Here is a 21744-nt window from a genome sequence, read left to right on the forward strand (position 1 = left end):
TGTGTGTGTGTGTGGTGGGGGGCTCAGGAAACAGCACTGGGGGGGGCTCATATAGTCCCATCCCTTAGTGTCTGCCTCAGGAGTTTCATCAAACAGTCTCATAGCCTAACCATGTTAACCCCCTCACAACCTAGGCTACTCTTCAAGGCTTATCATAAAAAAACACTGATCCGCCCCCCTCAAACGATGCTGCTGTGAAGGCACACTGCAGTATTTCACATAACAGATACAGTGCATTAGGAAAGTTTTCACACCCCTTGACATTTTGTTACATTACAGCCTTATTCTAAAATGGATTGAATTGGTTTTCAATCTACACACAATATCCTGTAATGACAAAGCAAAAACAGCCCCCCCCCCCCCCCCACAAAAATGAAATATCACATTAATATAAGTATTCAGACCCTTCACTCAGTACTTTGTTGAAGCACCTTTGGCAGCGATTACAGCCTTGAGTCTTCTTGGGTATGAAGCCACAAACTTGTCACAACTGTATTTGGGGAGTTACTCCCATTCTTCTCTGCAGATCCTCTCAAGCTCTATCAGGTTAGATGGGGTGCGTTGCCACACAGCTATTTTCAGGTCTCTCCAGAGATGTTCGATCGGGTTCAATTCCAGGCTCTGGCTGGGCCACTCAGAGACGTGTCTCGAAGCCTCTCCTGCATTGTCTTGGCTGTGTGCTTAGGGTTGTTGTCCTGTTGGAAGGTGAACCGTTGCCCCGGTCTGAGGTCCTGAGCGCTCTGGACCAGATATTCATCAAGGATCTCTCTATACTTTGGTCCTTTCATCTTTCCCTCGATCTCCCAGTCCCTGCCACTGAAAAACATCCCCACCGATTGATGCTGCTACCACTATGCTTCACCATAGGAATGGTGCCAGGTTTCTTCCAGACGTGATGCTGCCACCACCTTGCTTCACCGTAGGGATGATGCCAGGTTTCTTCCAGACGTGATGCTGCCACCACCATGCTTCACCGTAGGGATGATGCCAGGTTTCTTCCAGAAGTGATGCTTGGCATTCAGGCCAAAGAGTTCAATCTTGTTTTCATCAGACCAGAGAATCTTGTTTCTCATGGTCAGAGTCCTTTCGGTACCTTTTGGCAAACTCCAAGCGGGCTGTCGAGCTTTTGTACTGAAGAGTGGTTCCGTCTGGTCACTCTACCATAAAGGCCTGATTGGTGGAGTGCTGCACAGATGGTCGTTCTTCTGGAAGGTTCTCCTATCTCCACAGAGGAACTCTGGAGCTCTGTCAGAGTGACCATCGGGTTCTTGGTCACCTCCCTGAACAAGGCCCTCTTCCCCCAAATGCTCAGTTTGGCCGGGCGGCCAGCTCTAGGAAGAGTCTTGGTGGTTTCAAACTTCTTCCATTTAAGAATGATGGAGGCCACTGTGTTCTTGGGGGACCTTCAATGCTGCAGAAATGTTTTGGTACCCTTTCCCAGATCTGTGCCGCGACACAATCCCGTCTCCGAGCTCTACGGACAATTCCTTCGACCTCATGACTTAGTTTTTGCACTGCCAACTGTGGGACCTTCTATAGACAGGTGTGTGCCTTTCCAAATCATGTCCAATCAATTTAATTTACCACAGGTGGACTCCAATCAAGTTGTTGAAATATCTCAAGGATGAATAATGGAAACAGGATGCAACCCGAGCTCAAATTCGTGTCTCATTGCAAAAGGTCTGAATACGTGTGTAAATAACGTATATCTGTTTTTAATTTTAATACATTTGCAAACATTTCTAGTAATCTGTTTCCGCTTTATCGTTATGGGGTATTGTGTGTAGATTGAAGAGGGAAAACAATTATTTAATCCATTTTAGAATAAGGCTGTAACAAAAGAAAATGTGGACAAAGGGGAAGGGTTCTGTCTACTCCCCCGTGTGACCCACTTGTTGTGTGTATAAACTCACATGTACGTGGAACTGATAAACACACGCCGTGTCAATGTATTTAAACGTACGTAAATTGTCAAGTCTTTTGTCTTTTTTCGTTAAGCGTCAGAACCCCAATAACGACCAGCTGTCGTCATTAACTTTGTCTAATTGCGATCCTAATAAAAATCTAATTCAATCTGTGAGGAAAGATCTAGGTGCTGCTGTAGGCCTTCCTTGGTTGGGGACAGAAGCACCAGATCATCTGCCGACTGTAGACGTTTGATTTCAGAGTCCAGTAGGGTAGGTGCTGCTGTAGGCCCTCCTTGGTTGGGGACAGAAGCACCAGATCATCTGCCGACTGTAGACGTTTGATTTCAGAGTCCAGTAGGGTAGGTGCTGCTGTAGGCCCTCCTTGGTTGGGGACAGAAGCACCAGATCATCTGCCGACTGTAGACGTTTGATTTCAGAGTCCAGTAGGGTAGGTGCTGCTGTAGGCCCTCCTTGGTTGGGAACAGAAGCACCAGATCATCTGCCTACTGTAGACGTTTGATTTCAGAGTCCAGTAGGGTAGGTGCTGCTGTAGGCCCTCCTTGGTTGGGGACAGAAGCACCAGATCATCTGCCGACTGTAGACGTTTGATTTCAGAGTCCAGTAGGGTAGGTGCTGCTGTAGGCCCTCCTTGGTTGGGGACAGAAGCACCAGATCATCTGCCGACTGTAGACGTTTAATTTCAGAGTCCAGTAGGGTAGGTGCTGCTGTTGGCCCTCCTTGGTTGGGGACAGAAGCACCAGATCATCTGCCGACTGTAGACGTTTGATTTCAGAGTCCAGTAGGGTAGGTGCTGCTGTTGGCCTTCCTTGGTTGGGGACAGAAGCACCAGATCATCTGCCGACTGTAGACGTTTGATTTCAGAGTCCAGTAGGGTAGGTGCTGCTGTTGGCCTTCCTTGGTTGGGGACAGAAGCACCAGATCATCTGCCGACTGTAGACGTTTGATTTCAGAGTCCAGTAGGGTAGGTGCTGCTGTTGGCCCTCCTTGGTTGGGGACAGAAGCACCAGATCATCTGCCGACTGTAGACATTTGATTTCAGAGTCCAGTAGGGTAGGTGCTGCTGTTGGCCTTCCTTGGTTGGGGACAGAAGCACCAGATCATCTGCCGACTGTAGACGTTTGATTTCAGAGTCCAGTAGGGTAGGTGCTGCTGTAGGCCCTCCTTGGTTGGGAACAGAAGCACCAGATCATCTGCCTACTGTAGAAGTTTGATTTCAGAGTCCAGTAGGGTAGGTGCTGCTGTAGGCCCTCCTTGGTTGGGGACAGAAGCACCAGATCATCTGCCGACTGTAGACGTTTGATTTCAGAGTCCAGTAGGGTAGGTGCTGCTGTAGGCCCTCCTTGGTTGGGGACAGAAGCACCAGATCATCTGCCGACTGTAGACGTTTAATTTCAGAGTCCAGTAGGGTAGGTGCTGCTGTTGGCCCTCCTTGGTTGGGGACAGAAGCACCAGATCATCTGTCGACTGTAGACGTTTGATTTCAGAGTCCAGTAGGGTAGGTGCTGCTGTTGGCCTTCCTTGGTTGGGGACAGAAGCACCAGATCATCTGCCGACTGTAGACGTTTGATTTCAGAGTCCAGTAGGGTAGGTGCTGCTGTTGGCCTTCCTTGGTTGGGGACAGAAGCACCAGATCATCTGCTGACTGTAGACGTTTGATTTCAGAGTCCAGTAGGGTAGGTGCTGCTGTTGGCCCTCCTTGGTTGGGGACAGAAGCACCAGATCATCTGCCGACTGTAGACATTTGATTTCAGAGTCCAGTAGGGTAGGTGCTGCTGTTGGCCTTCCTTGGTTGGGGACAGAAGCACCGGATCATCTGCCGACTGTAGACGTTTGATTTCAGAGTCCAGTAGGGTAGGTGCTGCTGTAGGCCCTCCTTGGTTGGGGACAGAAGCACCAGATCATCTGCCGACTGTAGACATTTGATTTCAGAGTCCAGTAGGGTAGGTGCTGCTGTTGGCCTTCCTTGGTTGGGGACAGAAGCACCAGATCATCTGCCGACTGTAGACGTTTGATTTCAGAGTCCAGTAGGGTAGGTGCTGCTGTTGGCCTTCCTTGGTTGGGGACAGAAGCACCAGATCATCTGCCGACTGTAGACATTTGATTTCAGAGTCCAGTAGGGTAGGTGCTGCTGTTGGCCTTCCTTGGTTGGGGACAGAAGCACCAGATCATCTGCCGACTGTAGACGTTTGATTTCAGAGTCCAGTAGGGTAGGTGCTGCTGTAGGCCTTCCTTGGTTGGGGACAGAAGCACCAGATCATCTGCCGACTGTAGACGTTTGATTTCAGAGTCCAGTAGGGTAGGTGCTGCTGTAGGCCTTCCTTGGTTGGGGACAGAAGCACCAGATCATCTGTCGACTGTAGACGTTTAATTTCAGAGTCCAGTAGGGTAGGTGCTGCTGTTGGCCTTCCTTGGTTGGGGACAGAAGCACCAGATCATCTGTCGACTGTAGACGTTTAATTTCAGAGTCCAGTAGGGTAGGTGCTGCTGTTGGCCCTCCTTGGTTGGGGACAGAAGCACCAGATCATCTGCCGACTGTAGACGTTTAATTTCAGAGTCCAGTAGGGTAGGTGCTGCTGTTGGCCCTCCTTGGTTGGGGACAGAAGCACCAGATCATCTGCCGACTGTAGACGTTTGATTTCAGAGTCCAGTAGGGTAGGTGCTGCTGTTGGCCTTCCTTGGTTGGGGACAGAAGCACCAGATCATCTGCCGACTGTAGACGTTTGATTTCAGAGTCCAGTAGGGTAGGTGCTGCTGTTGGCCCTCCTTGGTTGGGGACAGAAGCACCAGATCATCTGCCGACTGTAGACGTTTGATTTCAGAGTCCAGTAGGGTAGGTGCTGCTGTTGGCCCTCCTTGGTTGGGGACAGAAGCACCAGATCATCTGCCGACTGTAGACATTTGATTTCAGAGTCCAGTAGGGTAGGTGCTGCTGTTGGCCTTCCTTGGTTGGGGACAGAAGCACCAGATCATCTGCCGACTGTAGACGTTTGATTTCAGAGTCCAGTAGGGTAGGTGCTGCTGTAGGCCCTCCTTGGTTGGGAACAGAAGCACCAGATCATCTGCCTACTGTAGACGTTTGATTTCAGAGTCCAGTAGGGTAGGTGCTGCTGTAGGCCCTCCTTGGTTGGGGACAGAAGCACCAGATCATCTGCCGACTGTAGACGTTTGATTTCAGAGTCCAGTAGGGTAGGTGCTGCTGTAGGCCCTCCTTGGTTGGGGACAGAAGCACCAGATCATCTGCCGACTGTAGACGTTTGATTTCAGAGTCCAGTAGGGTAGGTGCTGCTGTTGGCCTTCCTTGGTTGGGGACAGAAGCACCAGATCATCTGCCGACTGTAGACGTTTGATTTCAGAGTCCAGTAGGGTAGGTGCTGCTGTTGGCCTTCCTTGGTTGGGGACAGAAGCACCAGATCATCTGCCGACTGTAGACGTTTGATTTCAGAGTCCAGTAGGGTAGGTGCTGCTGTTGGCCCTCCTTGGTTGGGGACAGAAGCACCAGATCATCTGCCGACTGTAGACATTTGATTTCAGAGTCCAGTAGGGTAGGTGCTGCTGTTGGCCTTCCTTGGTTGGGGACAGAAGCACCGGATCATCTGCCGACTGTAGACGTTTGATTTCAGAGTCCAGTAGGGTAGGTGCTGCTGTAGGCCCTCCTTGGTTGGGGACAGAAGCACCAGATCATCTGCCGACTGTAGACATTTGATTTCAGAGTCCAGTAGGGTAGGTGCTGCTGTTGGCCTTCCTTGGTTGGGGACAGAAGCACCAGATCATCTGCCGACTGTAGACGTTTGATTTCAGAGTCCAGTAGGGTAGGTGCTGCTGTTGGCCTTCCTTGGTTGGGGACAGAAGCACCAGATCATCTGCCGACTGTAGACATTTGATTTCAGAGTCCAGTAGGGTAGGTGCTGCTGTTGGCCTTCCTTGGTTGGGGACAGAAGCACCAGATCATCTGCCGACTGTAGACGTTTGATTTCAGAGTCCAGTAGGGTAGGTGCTGCTGTAGGCCTTCCTTGGTTGGGGACAGAAGCACCAGATCATCTGCCGACTGTAGACATTTGATTTCAGAGTCCAGTAGGGTAGGTGCTGCTGTTGGCCTTCCTTGGTTGGGGACAGAAGCACCAGATCATCTGCCGACTGTAGACGTTTGATTTCAGAGTCCAGTAGGGTAGGTGCTGCTGTTGGCCTTCCTTGGTTGGGGACAGAAGCACCAGATCATCTGCCGACTGTAGACATTTGATTTCAGAGTCCAGTAGGGTAGGTGCTGCTGTTGGCCTTCCTTGGTTGGGGACAGAAGCACCAGATCATCTGCCGACTGTAGACGTTTGATTTCAGAGTCCAGTAGGGTAGGTGCTGCTGTAGGCCTTCCTTGGTTGGGGACAGAAGCACCAGATCATCTGCCGACTGTAGACGTTTGATTTCAGAGTCCAGTAGGTTAGGTGCTGCTGTTGGCCTTCCTTGGTTGGGGACAGAAGCACCAGATCATCTGCCGACTGTAGACATTTGATTTCAGAGTCCAGTAGTGTGAGGCTGGGTGCTGCAGAATGTTCGAGCTGCATCCCTGTCTCAACCAAGGCCCTGAGGAAAGATAAGTTTATTGCCAATTTTGAACTTTCAGCCTACGAGCCAATGTTAAATTGTAGTCCTCTGGGGATTGTAAATCTTTACTATGGCTATAAACCATGACTTCATCCCCCCCTATGAGATTATAATCAGCCAGGATACAGTACAAAACACAAACGCAGACAGGCGTTAGGCTAGGCCTAGCATCTGGCTATGTAAAAAACAAAAAAACAAACTGGGATTCAGGAGTGAGGAGAGAGAGATGTTTTATTGTCCCATACACCGGCTGCAGCGAGACTGTGAATCATGAATGGTGCCCTGCAGCAGCGTGGCACTGAGGCAATAGGTTACTACACCGCTTTTGAAGCAGACAGGACAGAGACACATTTTAGCTGGCTTTTAAAAAACGAAGCTAGTAAAATCCTAAATGCACAGCCGAACAGAACACTTTCACAACGTAATTAGGTCAATGAGTAACGGCCATTTAAAAAAAAAATATATATATATACACTATCAGACGAGACGCACATGTTGGAGAAAAATAAATAGCCTAGAAGTAATAAAAACGATGGAGCATATTGACATAACACATACATTTCTCTGGAGGCTTGGTGTATTCTACAGGGAAGGGAATCTGTGTTCAACAGAGACATCATAGATAACCCCAGTATTAACAATGGAGTAAGAATCCATGCACACAGGCTATGCATAAAAAGGGTCATTGAAAAAGCATGGAACATCCACATCAGAAGAATCTAAGCAACATTGAAAAACTGGAATAGAACACCCTGCCGTGCTCATAAATACATCACAAAGCAGCCAGCTGTTAGCGCTGTAGACAGTGGCTGGGAGAGGCCCCCAGGCAGAGCTGAAGGCTGAGATGGTGGGAATGACAGATTAACTAGAAAGATTTAAGGGGGGGGGGGGGGAGCGAGGGAGAGAGAGAGGGAGAGAGAGAGATAAAGAAAGAGAGAGAGAGAGAGTGATAGAGACAAAGAAAGAAAGAGAGAGAGAGTGATAGAGACAAAGAGAGAGAGAGAGTGATAGAGACAAAGAAAGAAAGAGAGAGAGAGTGATAGAGACAAAGAGAGAGAGTGATAGAGACAAAGAAAGAAAGAGGGAGAGAGTGATAGAGACAAAAAAAGAAAGAGAGAGAGAGGGAGTGTGAGTGGTAGAGACAAAGAAAGAGAGAGCGAGGAGAGCAATAGATAGACAAAGAAATAGAGAAAGTGAGATATAGATAGAAAGAGAACCCCTGAGTCATCACTCAGAGAATAGAGGTTTATCATAGAGATCCTTCTCCTCATCAACATCTGCTCACACAATAGACCCCTTCCTTCTCCTCATCAACATCACCTCACACAATAGACTCCTTCCTTCCTTCTCCTCATCAACATCACCTCACACAATAGACTCCTTCCTTCTCCTCATCAACATCACCTCACACAATAGACTCATTCCTTCTCCTCATCAAAATCACCTCACACAATAGACTCCTTCCTTCTCCTCATCAAAATCACCTCACACAATAGACTCCTTCCTTCTCCTCATCAACATCACCTCACACAATAGACTCCTTCCTTCTCCTCATCAACATCTGCTCACACAATAGACTCCTTCCTTCTCCTCATCAACATCACCTCACACAATAGACTCCTTCCTTCTCCTCATCAACATCTGCTCACACAATAGACTCCTTCCTTCTCCTCATCAACATCACCTCACACAATAGACTCCTTCCTTCTCCTCATCAACATCACCTCACACAATAGACTCCTTCCTTCTCCTCATCAACATCACCTCACACAATAGACTCCTTCCTTCTCCTCATCAACATCACCTCACACAATAGACTCCTTCCTTCTCCTCATCAACATCACCTCACACAATAGACTCCTTCCTTCTCCTCATCAACATCACCTCACACAATAGACTCCTTCCTTCTCCTCATCAACATCACCTCACACAATAGACTCCTTCCTTCTCCTCATCAACATCACCTCACACAATAGACTCCTTCCTTCTCTCCTCACTCCTCCTGAATAATAAGCTGCTATTATGGGAAGTTTGGGGTTGGGGACTATAATGTCCCTTTTCACCCCTCCCCCAGCCAATTAATGTCCCTTTCCACCCCCGCCATTAATGTCCCTTTTCACCCCCCTCTATTAAATCCCCCCTCCTCCTCCATTAATGTTCCCTTTCACCCCCCCTCTATTAAATCCCCCCCCGCCCCCTCCATTAATGTCCCTTTTCACCCCCCTCCATTAAATCCCCCCCCGCCCCCTCCATTAATGTCCCTTTTCAACCCCCCTCTATTAAATCCCCCCCCGCCCCCTCCATTAATGTCCCTTTTCACCCCCCTCCATTAAATCCCACCCCGCCCCCTCCATTAATGTCCCTTTTCACCCCCCTCTATTAAATCCCCCCCCACCCCCTCCATTAATGTCCCTTTTCACCCCCCTCTATTAAATCCCCCCCCGCCCCCTCCATTAATGTCCCTTTTCAACCCCCCTCTATTAAATCCCCCCCGCCCCCTCCATTAATGTCTTCCCCTCCCATTAATCTCCTGTTTCATCTGGGATCAGGTGAAGGTCCATTGAGTGGCTGCTGTGTTCAATCAGTCTACACAGGCCAGACTAATGTCTAACCGCTGGAACACTGAGCCCCACGCTGGGCTATTCATTAACACACCATGCTGTGGGAGCACGCACACACACACACACACACACACACACACACACACACACACACACACACACACACACACACACACACACACACACGCGTGCACACACACACACACACACACACACACACGCGTGCACACACACACACGACTGGAAATGGTGAAGAGGAAAAAAGACACACACACGGCTGCCCGCTCTGCACCGCATGTAACTAGAGAATAAATTGTCATATTGAAGACAGAGACCCTTCCAGCTGAACAATACTCAGGGCCCACCCCCCCTCCCATCTTGAAGACCCTTCCAGCTGAACAATACTCAGGGCCCACCCCCCCTCCCATCTTGAAGACCCTTCCAGCTGAACAATACTCAGGGCCCACCCCCCCTCCCATCTTGAAGACCCTTCCAGCTGAACAATACTCAGGGCCCACCCCCCCTCCCATCTTGAAGACAGACCCTTCCAGCTGAACAATACTCAGGGCCCACCCCCCCTCCCATCTTGAAGACAGACCCTTCCAGCTGAACAATACTCAGGGCCCACCCCCCCTCCCATCTTGAAGACAGACCCTTCCAGCTGAACAATACTCAGGGCCCACCCCCCCTCCCATCTTGAAGACAGACCCTTCCAGCTGAACAATACTCAGGGCCCACCCCCCTCCCATCTTGAAGACAGACCCTTCCAGCTGAACAATACTCAGGGCCCACCCCCCCTCCCATCTTGAAGACAGACCCTTCCAGCTGAACAATACTCAGGGCCCACCCCCCTCCCATCTTGAAGACAGACCCTTCCAGCTGAACAATACTCAGGGCCCACCCCCCTCCCATCTTGAAGACAGACCCTCCCAGCTGAACAGTACTCAGGGCCCACCCCCCTCCCATCTTGAAGACAGACCCTTCCAGCTGAACAATACTCAGGGCCCACCCCCCTCCCATCTTGAAGACAGACCCTTCCAGCTGAACAATACTCAGGGCCCACCCCCCTCCCATCTTGAAGACAGACCCTCCCAGCTGAACAGTACTCAGGGCCCACCCCCACTCCCATCTTGAAGACAGAGACCCCCCCCCCCCCTCAGATGAACAAGACTTGTTCAGCTGGTATTGAGAAGGATAGGCACCGTCAGAGGCCAGCACCTCCGTATCCAGAGAAGGATAGGCACCATCAGAGGCCAGCATTGCCGTATTCAGAGAAGGATAGGCACCATCAGAGGCCAGCACCTCCGTATCCAGAGAAGGATAGGCACCATCAGAGGCCAGCACCTCCGTATCCAGAGAAGGATAGGCACCATCAGAGGCCAGCACCTCCGTATCCAGAGAAGGATAGGCACCATCAGAGGCCAGCACCTACGTATCCAGAGGCACCATCAGAGGCCAGCATTGCCGTATTCAGAGAAGGATAGGCACCATCAGAGGCCAGCACCTCCGTATCCAGAGAAGGATAGGCACCATCAGAGGCCAGCACCTCTGTATCCAGAGAAGGATAGGCACCATCAGAGGCCAACAGCTAGGCAGTGTTTCATTCTAACCCTGGGTGATCCAAACCCCTACGGAGAGAATAAGTGCTCCTTGTCTATGGTTCAGCTCAACAGATATTTGGGAGGGAGGGGAGAGTGGTCATAGTTGGGGTCATAGGGTAGGGGCATGTCGTGCTGCACACAGCTAGTCTCCTATTCATCTCAGGGGACTCCCATGGCAGACAAATTACTCAACCCTCACTCTACCTCTGCTCTTCATTCCCTCCCTATCTCTTTCTCTATCCCTCCCTCCCCATCTCTTCCTCTATGCCTCATTCATTCCCTCGCCATCTCTTCCTCTATCCCTCATTCTCTCCCTTTCTTCTTCTATCCCTCATTCCCTCTATCCCTCAATCCGTCGCTATCTCTTCCTCTATTCTTCATTCCCTATCTCTTCCCCATTCCCTCCCTCATTCCCTCTCTCTTCCTCTAGCTCTAATTCATTCCCTCACTATCTCTTCCTCTATCCCTCATTCTCTCCCTTTCTTCCTCTATCCTGCATTGCCTCTATCCCTCATTCCCTTGCTATCTCTTCCTCTATCCCTCATTCCCTATCTCCGAGCCTCTGTCCAGTTCTCCTTCCCTGCCTCCATCCCTCCTTCATTCCCTCTCTGCCTCCATTACTTTCTCCCTTCCTTTCTGCCTCCCATCCAACCCTCCTTCCCTCTTTGTCCTTCAATCTCTCCATCTCCGTGGCTCCATCCCTCTCTCTCAGGTCAGGGTTATACATCCGTCACTGTCTATCTGGTTCATGGTACCCCAGTTCATTCCCTGTGGTGGTGACTGAGGCTGTTGTAATCAGGAAGCTTTGTTTTGCTGTAAGATACCCAATAAATCTCTCCACATATACAAATCTATGTCATTTCCTTCTAGTATGGTTAGTTCAATTAAAACACTATCAGTAATTCATTCCTATATTGAAGAAAAACAGATATTTACTGATAATAATTTCCTCTCATGTGTTTTAGCAGCTGCTGCCAACCCTCAAATCCAATACAAATTAGCTCCTTATTTGAAAAGTTATTAGTAGAACACATCAGATATTGAGGGACGCCAAAACGTGACACGCACAGATTAAATCATTGATAACAAATAGTACAAACACTGACTGTACAGCACTTTGAGATATCAGCTGATGTACGAAGGGCTATATAAATAAATTTGATTTGTGTGTGTGTGTGTGTGTGTGTGTGTGTGTGTGAAAAAATAGAAATATCCCTCTGTTCTTGTTTATCCTACCAGGTCACTCAACTCACTTTGTCACCATTAAGTCCCTCATCCTACCAGGTAACTCAACTCACTTTGTCACCATTAAGTCCCTCATCCTACCAGGTAAAACACAGTGAAGGTGTGAGTAGAGACCAATCACATGAGGGATCCTGTAGGTTCCCAACTTCCCATATTGATTTTCAATGAAAGTCCATTAAGTGGATCCTATGATGTCCCACTTTAGGCTCTGCAGTGGTGTGAAATGTGGGTTGAGGTCAACTCTCATGCTAAATATAATAACTGCTATAGAAACAGTGTTCACGTCACAGGGTGGTATGTTATGCTGCAGCACTGACCCAGCACTGACCCAGCACTGACCCAGTACTGACCCACATAAAAACCATATCACTCCAGTACTGATCCACATCAAACCACACCAGTACTGGCCCACATCAAACCACACCAGTACTGACCCACATCAAACCAAACCAGTACCAGTACTGACCCACATCAAACCAAACCAGTACCAGTACTGACCCACATCAAACCACACCAGTACTGACCCACATCAAACCACACCAGTACTGACCCACATCAAACCACACCAGTACTGACCCACATCAAACCAAACCAGTACTGACCCACATCAAACCAAACCAGTACTGACCCACATCAAACCACACCAGTACTGACCCACATCAAACCAAACCAGTACTGACCCACATCAAACCACACCAGTATTGACCCACATCAAACCAAACCAGTACTGACCCACATCAAACCACACCAGTACTGACCCACATCAAACCACACCAGTATTGACCCACATCAAACCACACCAGTACCAGTACTGGCCCACATCAAACCACACCAGTACCAGTGTAATGGATGTGAAACGGCTAGCTTAGTTAGCGGTGGTGCGCGCTAAATAGCGTTTCAATCGGTGACGTCACTCGCTCTGAGACCTTGAAGTAGTAGTTCCCCTTTGCTCTGCAAGGGCCGCGGCTTTTGTGGAGCGATGGGTAACGATGCTTCGAGGGTGACTGTTGTTAATGTGTGCAGAGGGTCCCTGGTTCGCGCCCGGGTATGGGCGAGGGAACGTTATACTGTTACACCAGTACTGGCCCACATCAAACCACACCAGTACCAGTACTGACCCACATCAAACCACACCAGTACCAGTACTGACCCCATCAAACCACACTAGTACCAGTACTGACCCACATCAAACCACACCAGTACTTGACCACATCATACCACACGAGTACTGACCCACATCAAACCACACCAGTACCAGTACTGACCCACATCAAACCACACCAGTACTGGCCCACATCAAACCACACCAGTACCAGTACTGACCCACATCAAACCACACCAGTACCAGTACTGACCCCATCAAACCACACTAGTACCAGTACTGACCCACATCAAACCACACCAGTACTTGACCACATAAAACCACACGAGTACTGACCCACATCAAACCACACCAGTACCAGTACTGGCCCACATCAAACCACACCAGTACCAGTACTGACCCACATCAAACCACACCAGTACTGGCCCACATCAAACCACACCAGTACCAGTACTGACCCACATCAAACCACACCAGTACCAGTATTGACCCACATCAAACCACACCAGTACCAGTACTGACCCACATCAAACCACACCAGTACTGGCCCACATCAAACCACACCAGCACCAGTACTGGCCCACATCAAACCACACCAGTACTGGCCCACATCAAACCACACCAGTACCAGTACTGACCCACATCAAACCACACCAGTACTGGCCCACATCAAACCACACCAGTATTGGCCCACATCAAACCACACCAGTACCAGTACTGACCCACATCAAACCACACCAGTACCAGTACTGACCCACATCAAACCACACCAGTACCAGTACTGACCCACATCAAACCACACCAGTACCAGTACTGACCCACATCAAACCACACCAGTACTGACCCACATCAAACCACACCAGTACTGACCCACATCAAACCACACCAGTACTGACCCACATCAAACCACACCAGTACTGGCCCACATCAAACCACACCAGTACCAGTACTGACCCACATCAAACCACACCAGTACCAGTACTGACCCACATCAAACCACACCAGTACCAGTACTGACCCACATCAAACCACACCAGTACCAGTGTAATGGATGTGAAACGGCTAGCTTAGTTAGCGGTGGTGCGCGCTAAATAGCGTTTCAATCGGTGACGTCACTCGCTCCGAGACCTTGAAGTAGTAGTTCCCCTTTGCTCTGCAAGGGCCGCGGCTTTTGTGGAGCGATGGGTAACGATGCTTCGAGGGTGACTGTTGTTAATGTGTGCAGAGGGTCCCTGGTTCGCGCCCGGGTATGGGCGAGGGAACGTTATACTGTTACACCAGTACTGGCCCACATCAAACCACACCAGTACCAGTACTGACCCACATCAAACCACACCAGTACCAGTACTGACCCCATCAAACCACACTAGTACCAGTACTGACCCACATCAAACCACACCAGTACTTGACCACATCAAACCACACGAGTACTGACCCACATCAAACCACACCAGTACCAGTACTGACCCACATCAAACCATACCAGTACTGGCCCACATCAAACCACACCAGTACCAGTACTGACCCACATCAAACCACACCAGTACCAGTACTGACCCCATCAAACCACACTAGTACCAGTACTGACCCACATCAAACCACACCAGTACTTGATCACATCAAACTACACGAGTACTGACCCACATCAAACCACACCAGTACCAGTACTGGCCCACATCAAACCACACCAGTACCAGTACTGACCCACATCAAACCACACCAGTACTGGCCCACATCAAACCACACCAGTACCAGTATTGACCCACATCAAACCACACCAGTACCAGTACTGACCCACATCAAACCACACCAGTACCAGTATTGACCCACATCAAACCACACCAGTACCAGTACTGACCCACATCAAACCACACCAGTACTGACCCACATCAAACCACACCAGCACCAGTACTGGCCCACATCAAACCACACCAGTACTGGCCCACATCAAACCACACCAGTACCAGTACTGACCCACATCAAACCACACCAGTACTGGCCCACATCAAACCACACCAGTATTGGCCCACATCAAACCACACCAGTACCAGAACTGACCCACATCAAACCACACCAGTACCAGTACTGACCCACATCAAACCACACCAGTACCAGTACTGACCCACATCAAACCACACCAGTACTGGCCCACATCAAACCACACCAGTACCAGTACTGACCCACATCAAACCACACCAGTACCAGTACTGACCCACATCAAACCACACCAGTACCAGTACTGACCCACATCAAACCACACCAGTACTGGCCCACATCAAACCACACCAGCACCAGTACTGACCCATATCAAACCACACCAGTACTGACCCACATCAAACCACACCAGTACTGACCCATATCAAACCACACCAGTACTGGCCCACATCAAACCACACCAGCACCAGTACTGACCCATATCAAACCACACCAGTACTGACCCATATCAAACCACACCAGTACTGACCCATATCAAACCACACCAGTACTGACCCACATCAAACCACACTAGCACCAGTGTCATTTCATTCATTGACAGACGAGCTTAACAGAGCTGCCTGCAACAGCACTGACTCACATAAAACAGCAGGACAAAACTACAGCCAACCTGCATAATACTGTCTGACAGACTGGAACTCAAGCAGGATCAGATGGGAAGTCCATTGAAACGTACAGGCTTAACTACCAGTATACTTTTGTAATGTCCTATGCACAGAGCTCCGAGACAACTGGCCCATTTAAAAACGGCAGGCAACCTGCGTCAGACTAGCAATCAGACTTGCAGTTCAATGTAAATGACAGACCATCCAAGCATGTTACAGCCATTACTTTGCAGCGGTATCTCCGTGTTCTAAGGTGTCCTACAGGTCCAGTGTCCTACAGGTCCAGTGTCCACAACATCCTTTATTCCAGGACTTACCTTGCGAAACCCTCCCACCTCGCAGTCGTTGAGGTCCTTGTAAAGTGAGTTGTGCCTCTTGGGTGTCACAGGGGTAGTAACAGTGGTAGAGGTAGTGTCTAGATTTGCCTTGTCCATTGAGTCCCCATTGGTAGTAGTAATAGTATTACCATGCTCCTCTGTGTTAGTATCCCTGTCCTGCTGTATTCGGTTCTGCTGTCCTGGGGCCTCAGCCTCTCCACGGCATCTCCCTTCCATATCCTCTGTATCCGCTGTAGACACAGGCTGCTCCGGTTCGGGTTCCGGTGGCTGCTCCGGTTCGGGTTCCGGTGGCTGCTCCGGTTCGGGTTCCGGTGGCTGCTCGGGCCTGGTGCACAGGTCATACATCAGTCTGTGATAGAGGGGGTCGAAATTACCACAGATCAGTCGCCACTGAGTTGACTTCAAAAGAGAGAGAAAAAAAATGTCACCCTGACACCCACTTCTTCTTTCTCTGCCCTTATTTTCCACAGCCTCCCGCCCCCCCCCCCCCCCCCCTCTCTCTCTCTTCAGGGAGAGTGGGGGGGGGGGGGGGGGTATGGGTAGTAATTTGGTCTGGGCTGAGGTTAAGTATCTGACACCAAAGCGATAGAATCAGTAAGCTGGGCTGAATTTAAGATGTAATTACCAGGCTTATCAGTAACAGAATACAGTTTCTTACAGTAGCTATTCTGACCCCTAAGATGTCGATTTAACAGTGACAGGAATAGCACAAGCTGGTACTGCCCTGTTTTGTTCCTTTAATAAAATATTCATTACAACAAGGGAGCGTCATTACACAGGACAAAACCAGCTCAAGATAAAACCCCAGAGAGCTACTCCTTTAAAAATGACAACTTTTAGAAGGACTGAAAAAAAAAATAGCCTCACTGACGTCTTCCACAACAAAAAAGTTGCACTTCCTGTGGGATATTTTGTGTTCACGACATACACTTCTTATGGTACTTACATGCACAGACTCCAAACAAACGAAGCCCCTTTTCCATAGAAATGATCCGGTAGTGATCAGGCATTTTACAGCCCGTGATCGGTACAGAACACTGAAGTGTGCAGATTCCAGAGTCCTACTTGCTATTGGCTGACTGAGTGAGACTGCATCGTCTTCCTGCCTCCCCACTCCTCCGTCCTCCACAGAGGGATGGATCTGTCGTTGTCGCTTATCCACCAACGGTAACAGGAAAGGAAGAGGGCTGGTAAATCAGCAGTCCATCGCCATCCGTTGCTTAGACGAGGAGCTTGACTCTGCCTCTCTGTGACAAATACAGTACAGAAGAAGCACTGCCGCTGTACGGCATACAAGAGCAGACGAGACAGTCTCTCCCTCTCTCTCCGCTGACATGCATGTGGTCTCCAGCTGTGCCTGCCTGCCTGCCTACCTCGTTGATGCTGCTGCTAAATCACTGCTCACACAACGAGACTCAATGAACTGCCTAATCCCCGCTTCCCATATAACAACATTTAGGTGAAGGAAGAAGACAAACTGTGTGTGTGTGTGTGTGTGTGTGTGTGTGTGTGTGTGTGTGTGTTCGTGAGAGGAGGGGGTGGGAAGAAAGGGATTCTATCCTCCTATCACATCAAAGCCACTGGGAGGTGGCCAATCACGACAACAGCTCAAGCTGGTTTCCATGGAGATGACGCTGGAATGATGTTGGTTGCCTATTGATTGAAGAGGAGACACACACACACACACACTGTTATGAAGGGAGGCTGGCTGGAGGAAGGCAGAGCGATGGCATACTGTGAGCGCACGCACACACACACACACACACACACACACACACACACACACACACACTGCTATGAAGGGAGGCTGGCTGGAGGAAGGCAGAGCGATGGCATACTGTGAGCACACACACATACACACACACACACACACACACACACACACAACCTCTATCGTTTTCTGCCACTGTATGCTAAAAATAAATGCTTAAAGATGCACTATGCAGAAATCGCTCCGCCGTTTCCGAGGTGGCTAAAATTCGAATAGTTTGCTTGATTTCAGTTTTTTTGCGACAAAATCATTGTACCATCTTTAACCGCTGTGAAATATATTTTCCATCACCAACACATTTGTATTTTCAGCTGTTTGATGTTTACAAAACCGAAAGTAAAAGACACAGAAATTGAAACTTAAGAAAGTGAAGCATAGAAATAGCAAACATAGAACAGATCTGCCGCTTCATAAACTTGCTTTCAACGATACATGGCAGATCTATCAGCATGTTATCAGCATCGCTTTGTGGTGGTAAGTAAAACAGCTACGAAAAACATAGATGAAAACTCTCTAGGTAAATAGTGTGGTCTACAACTTATCATGAGGTACTCTACCGCAGGCGGGCAGAACCTCGAGACTTCCTTTCATATTAGAGATTGCGCACCAACTGTTGTTGACAAAGAAACACACCCACCCGCCCTCCCCTCAGTTTACCAGACACAGCTGTTCTGTCGACGTATTGAAAAACCAGCTATATTAATATTTGTCAAGTCCTTGTTCAGCCACGACATAGGATGTTACACTTCTTCAGATCACATTGACGGGACAGTCTCGAACACACCGTTTATTTCAAGTGATTGTACGTTCGCCAATAGAACAGAGGGTAACGGCGACTTATCTCCTCGCTGTCGTAGTCTCGTTAGATGTTCTGCAGGTCAACCTCTAGCGCCGTCTCCACCTCCTCCGAGTGACCGGGGATTTGGGCCTGGTCTGGGATGAGCAATGTGTCCTACGCCTCATATTCGTTGAAATAGAAGTCCTCATCCAAATTAAGGTTAGTAATCGCTGCTTTGATGTCCAGAAGCTCTTTTCAGGTCATATGAAACGATGATCCTACATGTACAAAGACATGTAGGATCACTGTAAAAAATAGCACAATCGGTCAGGAGGCTGTCATCCACTCCGGCGTCATTCCTTTAAACAGAGAGGGAGACAGTAACCCCGGGGGAGATTAACACAAACCCAGGCAGACTCATAGCCATGCATGAAGCACGAACCAGTCAACAGCACAGACTAATTGGGGTTAGGTGCTGAGGCCAAAACCCTGCCCTGATTAATAGCAGGCAGCAACCTGCTGAGTTAGGTAGAGTTATAGCCATGCAGCAACCTGCTGAGTTAGGTAGAGTTATAGCCAGGCAGCAACCTGCTGAGTTAGGTAGAGTTATAGCCAAGCAGCAACCTGCTGAGTTAGGTAGAGTTAGAGCCAGGCAGCAACCTGCTGAGTTAGGTAGAGTTATAGCCAGGCAGCAACCTGCTGAGTTAGGTAGAGTTATAGCAGGCAGCAACTTGCTGAGTTAGGTAGAGTTATAGCCAGGTAACAACTTGCTGAGTTAGGTAGAGTTAGAGTCAGGCAGCAACCTGATAAGTTAGGTAGAGTTATAGCCAGGCAGCAACCTGCTGAGTTAGGTTGAGTTTTAGCCAGGCAGCAACCTGCTGAGTTAGGTAGAGTTATAGCCAGGTAGAAACTTGCTGAGTTAGGTAGAGTTATAGCCAGGCAGCAACCTGCTGAGTTAGGTAGAGTTATAGCCAGGCAGCAACCTGCTGAGTTAGGTAGAGTTATAGCAGGCAGCAACTTGCTGAGTTAGGTAGAGTTATAGCCAGGCAGCAACCTGCTGAGTTAGGTAGTTATAGCCAGGCAGCAACCTGCTGAGTTAGGTAGAGTTATAGCCAGGTAACAACTTGCTGAGTTAGGTAGAGTTATAGCCAGGCAGCAACCTGCTGAGTTAGGTAGAGTTATAGCCAGGTAACAACTTGCTGAGTTAGGTAGAGTTATAGCCAGGTAACAACCTGCTGAGTTAGGTAGAGTTATAGCCAGGCAGCAACTTGCTGAGTTAGGTAGAGTTATAGCTGAACGGAGGGTTGTAACTGAAAAGTTGCAGTGGCTGTCCAATGGACATGAATCTCATTCCATGGGAAATAAATGACATATAAAAAGTTCTTCCAGTTTGGGATGGATGAGTATTTCAGGTCTTTCCCCATAGTTTTGAGTTGCAGACAGCCTTTCCATATTTGCATAGTACTGGGCAAGCGGCAGGTGTTCAGTAACCAGACCTACACCCTGGCCCAGGACATGGTCTGTAGTGACACCTCTAACACAGAGATACAGTGCCTTAGACCGCTGTGCCACTCGAGAGCCCTCGATTCAATAAAGTATTAGCCAATTTCTGCATCATTCACTACTCTCCCATATCTCAGCAACACTTCATGTGGAGGCAAAGCCAGGCATATATATCAGCGACAGATATTAGAATCTCCCTGAAAATGGGGATCCTATATTCTGGTCTGTGCTATAATAGCAGAGCTATGAATTGAGCACTGCAGGAGTAATACATAGTTTCCTGTTGTCGTCACAGCCAGCTGTTGGAGATATGCATCACCATTAGTAGTGTATGGAGAGCTGCTGCTGCTGCTGCTCATATCTGCTGCTCATATCTGCTGCTGATATCTGCTGCTGATATCTGCTGCTGCTGCTACTGCTGCTGATATCTGCTGCTACTGCTGCTGATATCTGCTGCTGATATCTGCTGCTGATATCTGCTGCTGATATCTGCTGCTGATATCTGCTGCTGATATCTGCTGCTGCTGCTACTGCTGCTGATATCTGCTGCTACTGCTGCTGATATCTGCTGCTGATATCTGCTGCTGATATCTGCTGCTGATATCTGCTGCTGATATCTGCTGCTGATATCTGCTGCTGCTGCTACTGCTGCTGATATCTGCTGCTACTGCTGCTGATATCTGCTGCTGATATCTGCTGCTGCTGATATCTGCTGCTGATATCTGCTGCTGATATCTGCTGCTGATATCTGCTGCTGCTGCTGCTACTACTGCTGATATCTGCTGCTGATATCTGCTGCTGATATCTGCTGCTACTGCTGCTGATATCTGCTGCTATCTGCTGCTGCAACTGCTGCTGATATCTGCTGCTGATATCTGCTGCTGCTGATATCTGCTGCTGATATCTGCTGCTGATATCTGCTGCTGCTGATATCTGCTGCTGATATCTGCTGCTGATATCTGCTGCTGATATCTGCTATCTGCTGCTGCAACTGCTGCTGATATCTGCTGCTGATATCTGCTGCTGATATCTGCTGCTATCTGCTGCTGCAACTGCTGCTGATATCTGCTGCTGCTGCTATCTGTTGCTGCTATCTGCTGCTGATATCTGCTGCTGCCACTGCTATCTGCTGCTGCTATCTGCTGCTGCTATCTGCTGCTGCTACTGCTACTGCTGCTGCTATCTGATATCTGCTGCTGATATCTGCTATCTGCTGCTGCTACTGCTGCTGCTATCTGCTATCTGCTGCTGCTATCTGCTATCTGCTGCTGCTATCTGCTGCTGCTATCTGCTGCTGCCACTGCTATCTGCTGCTGCTATCTGCTGCTGCTATCTGCTGCTGCTATCTGCTATCTGCTGCTGCTATCTGCTATCTGCTGCTGATATCTGCTGCTGCCACTGCTGCTGCTATCTGCTGCTCCTATCTGCTGCTGATATCTGCTGCTGATATCTGCTGCTGCTACTGCTGCTGCTATCTGCTATCTGCTGCTGCTATCTGCTATCTGCTGCTGCTATCTGTTGCTGCTATCTGCTGCTGCTATCTGCTGCTGCTACTGCTGCTGATATCTGCTGCTGCTATCTGCTGCTGATATCTGCTGCTGATATCTGCTGCTGCTATCTGCTATCTGCTGCTGATATCTGCTATCTGCTGCTGCTATCTGCTATCTGCTGCTCTCTGCTATCGGCTATCTGCTGCTATCTGCTGCTGCTATCTGCTGCTG

The 21744-nt window shown here is 49.1% G+C and overlaps 1 protein-coding gene across 3 annotated transcripts in view; it reads right to left on the reverse strand.

Moving 5' to 3' along the window:
* LOC110533297 (peripheral-type benzodiazepine receptor-associated protein 1) overlaps positions 1-17447 on the reverse strand; it is a 227660-nt gene extending 210213 nt beyond the window's left edge. For all 3 annotated transcript variants that reach the window (XM_036989598.1, XM_036989597.1, XM_036989599.1), the window contains exons 1-2: positions 16918-17447; positions 15951-16320 (exon numbers count right to left, since the gene is read on the reverse strand). In XM_036989598.1, coding sequence (XP_036845493.1) covers positions 15951-16316 — 366 coding nt within the window. In that variant the 5' untranslated portion in view covers positions 16317-16320; positions 16918-17447. The remainder of the gene's footprint in view (positions 1-15950; positions 16321-16917) is intronic.
* Positions 17448-21744: the final 4297 nt, after the last annotated feature.

The sequence above is a fragment of the Oncorhynchus mykiss genome, chromosome 10, assembly GCF_013265735.2.
Source record: "Oncorhynchus mykiss isolate Arlee chromosome 10, USDA_OmykA_1.1, whole genome shotgun sequence".
NCBI lineage: Eukaryota > Metazoa > Chordata > Actinopteri > Salmoniformes > Salmonidae > Oncorhynchus > Oncorhynchus mykiss.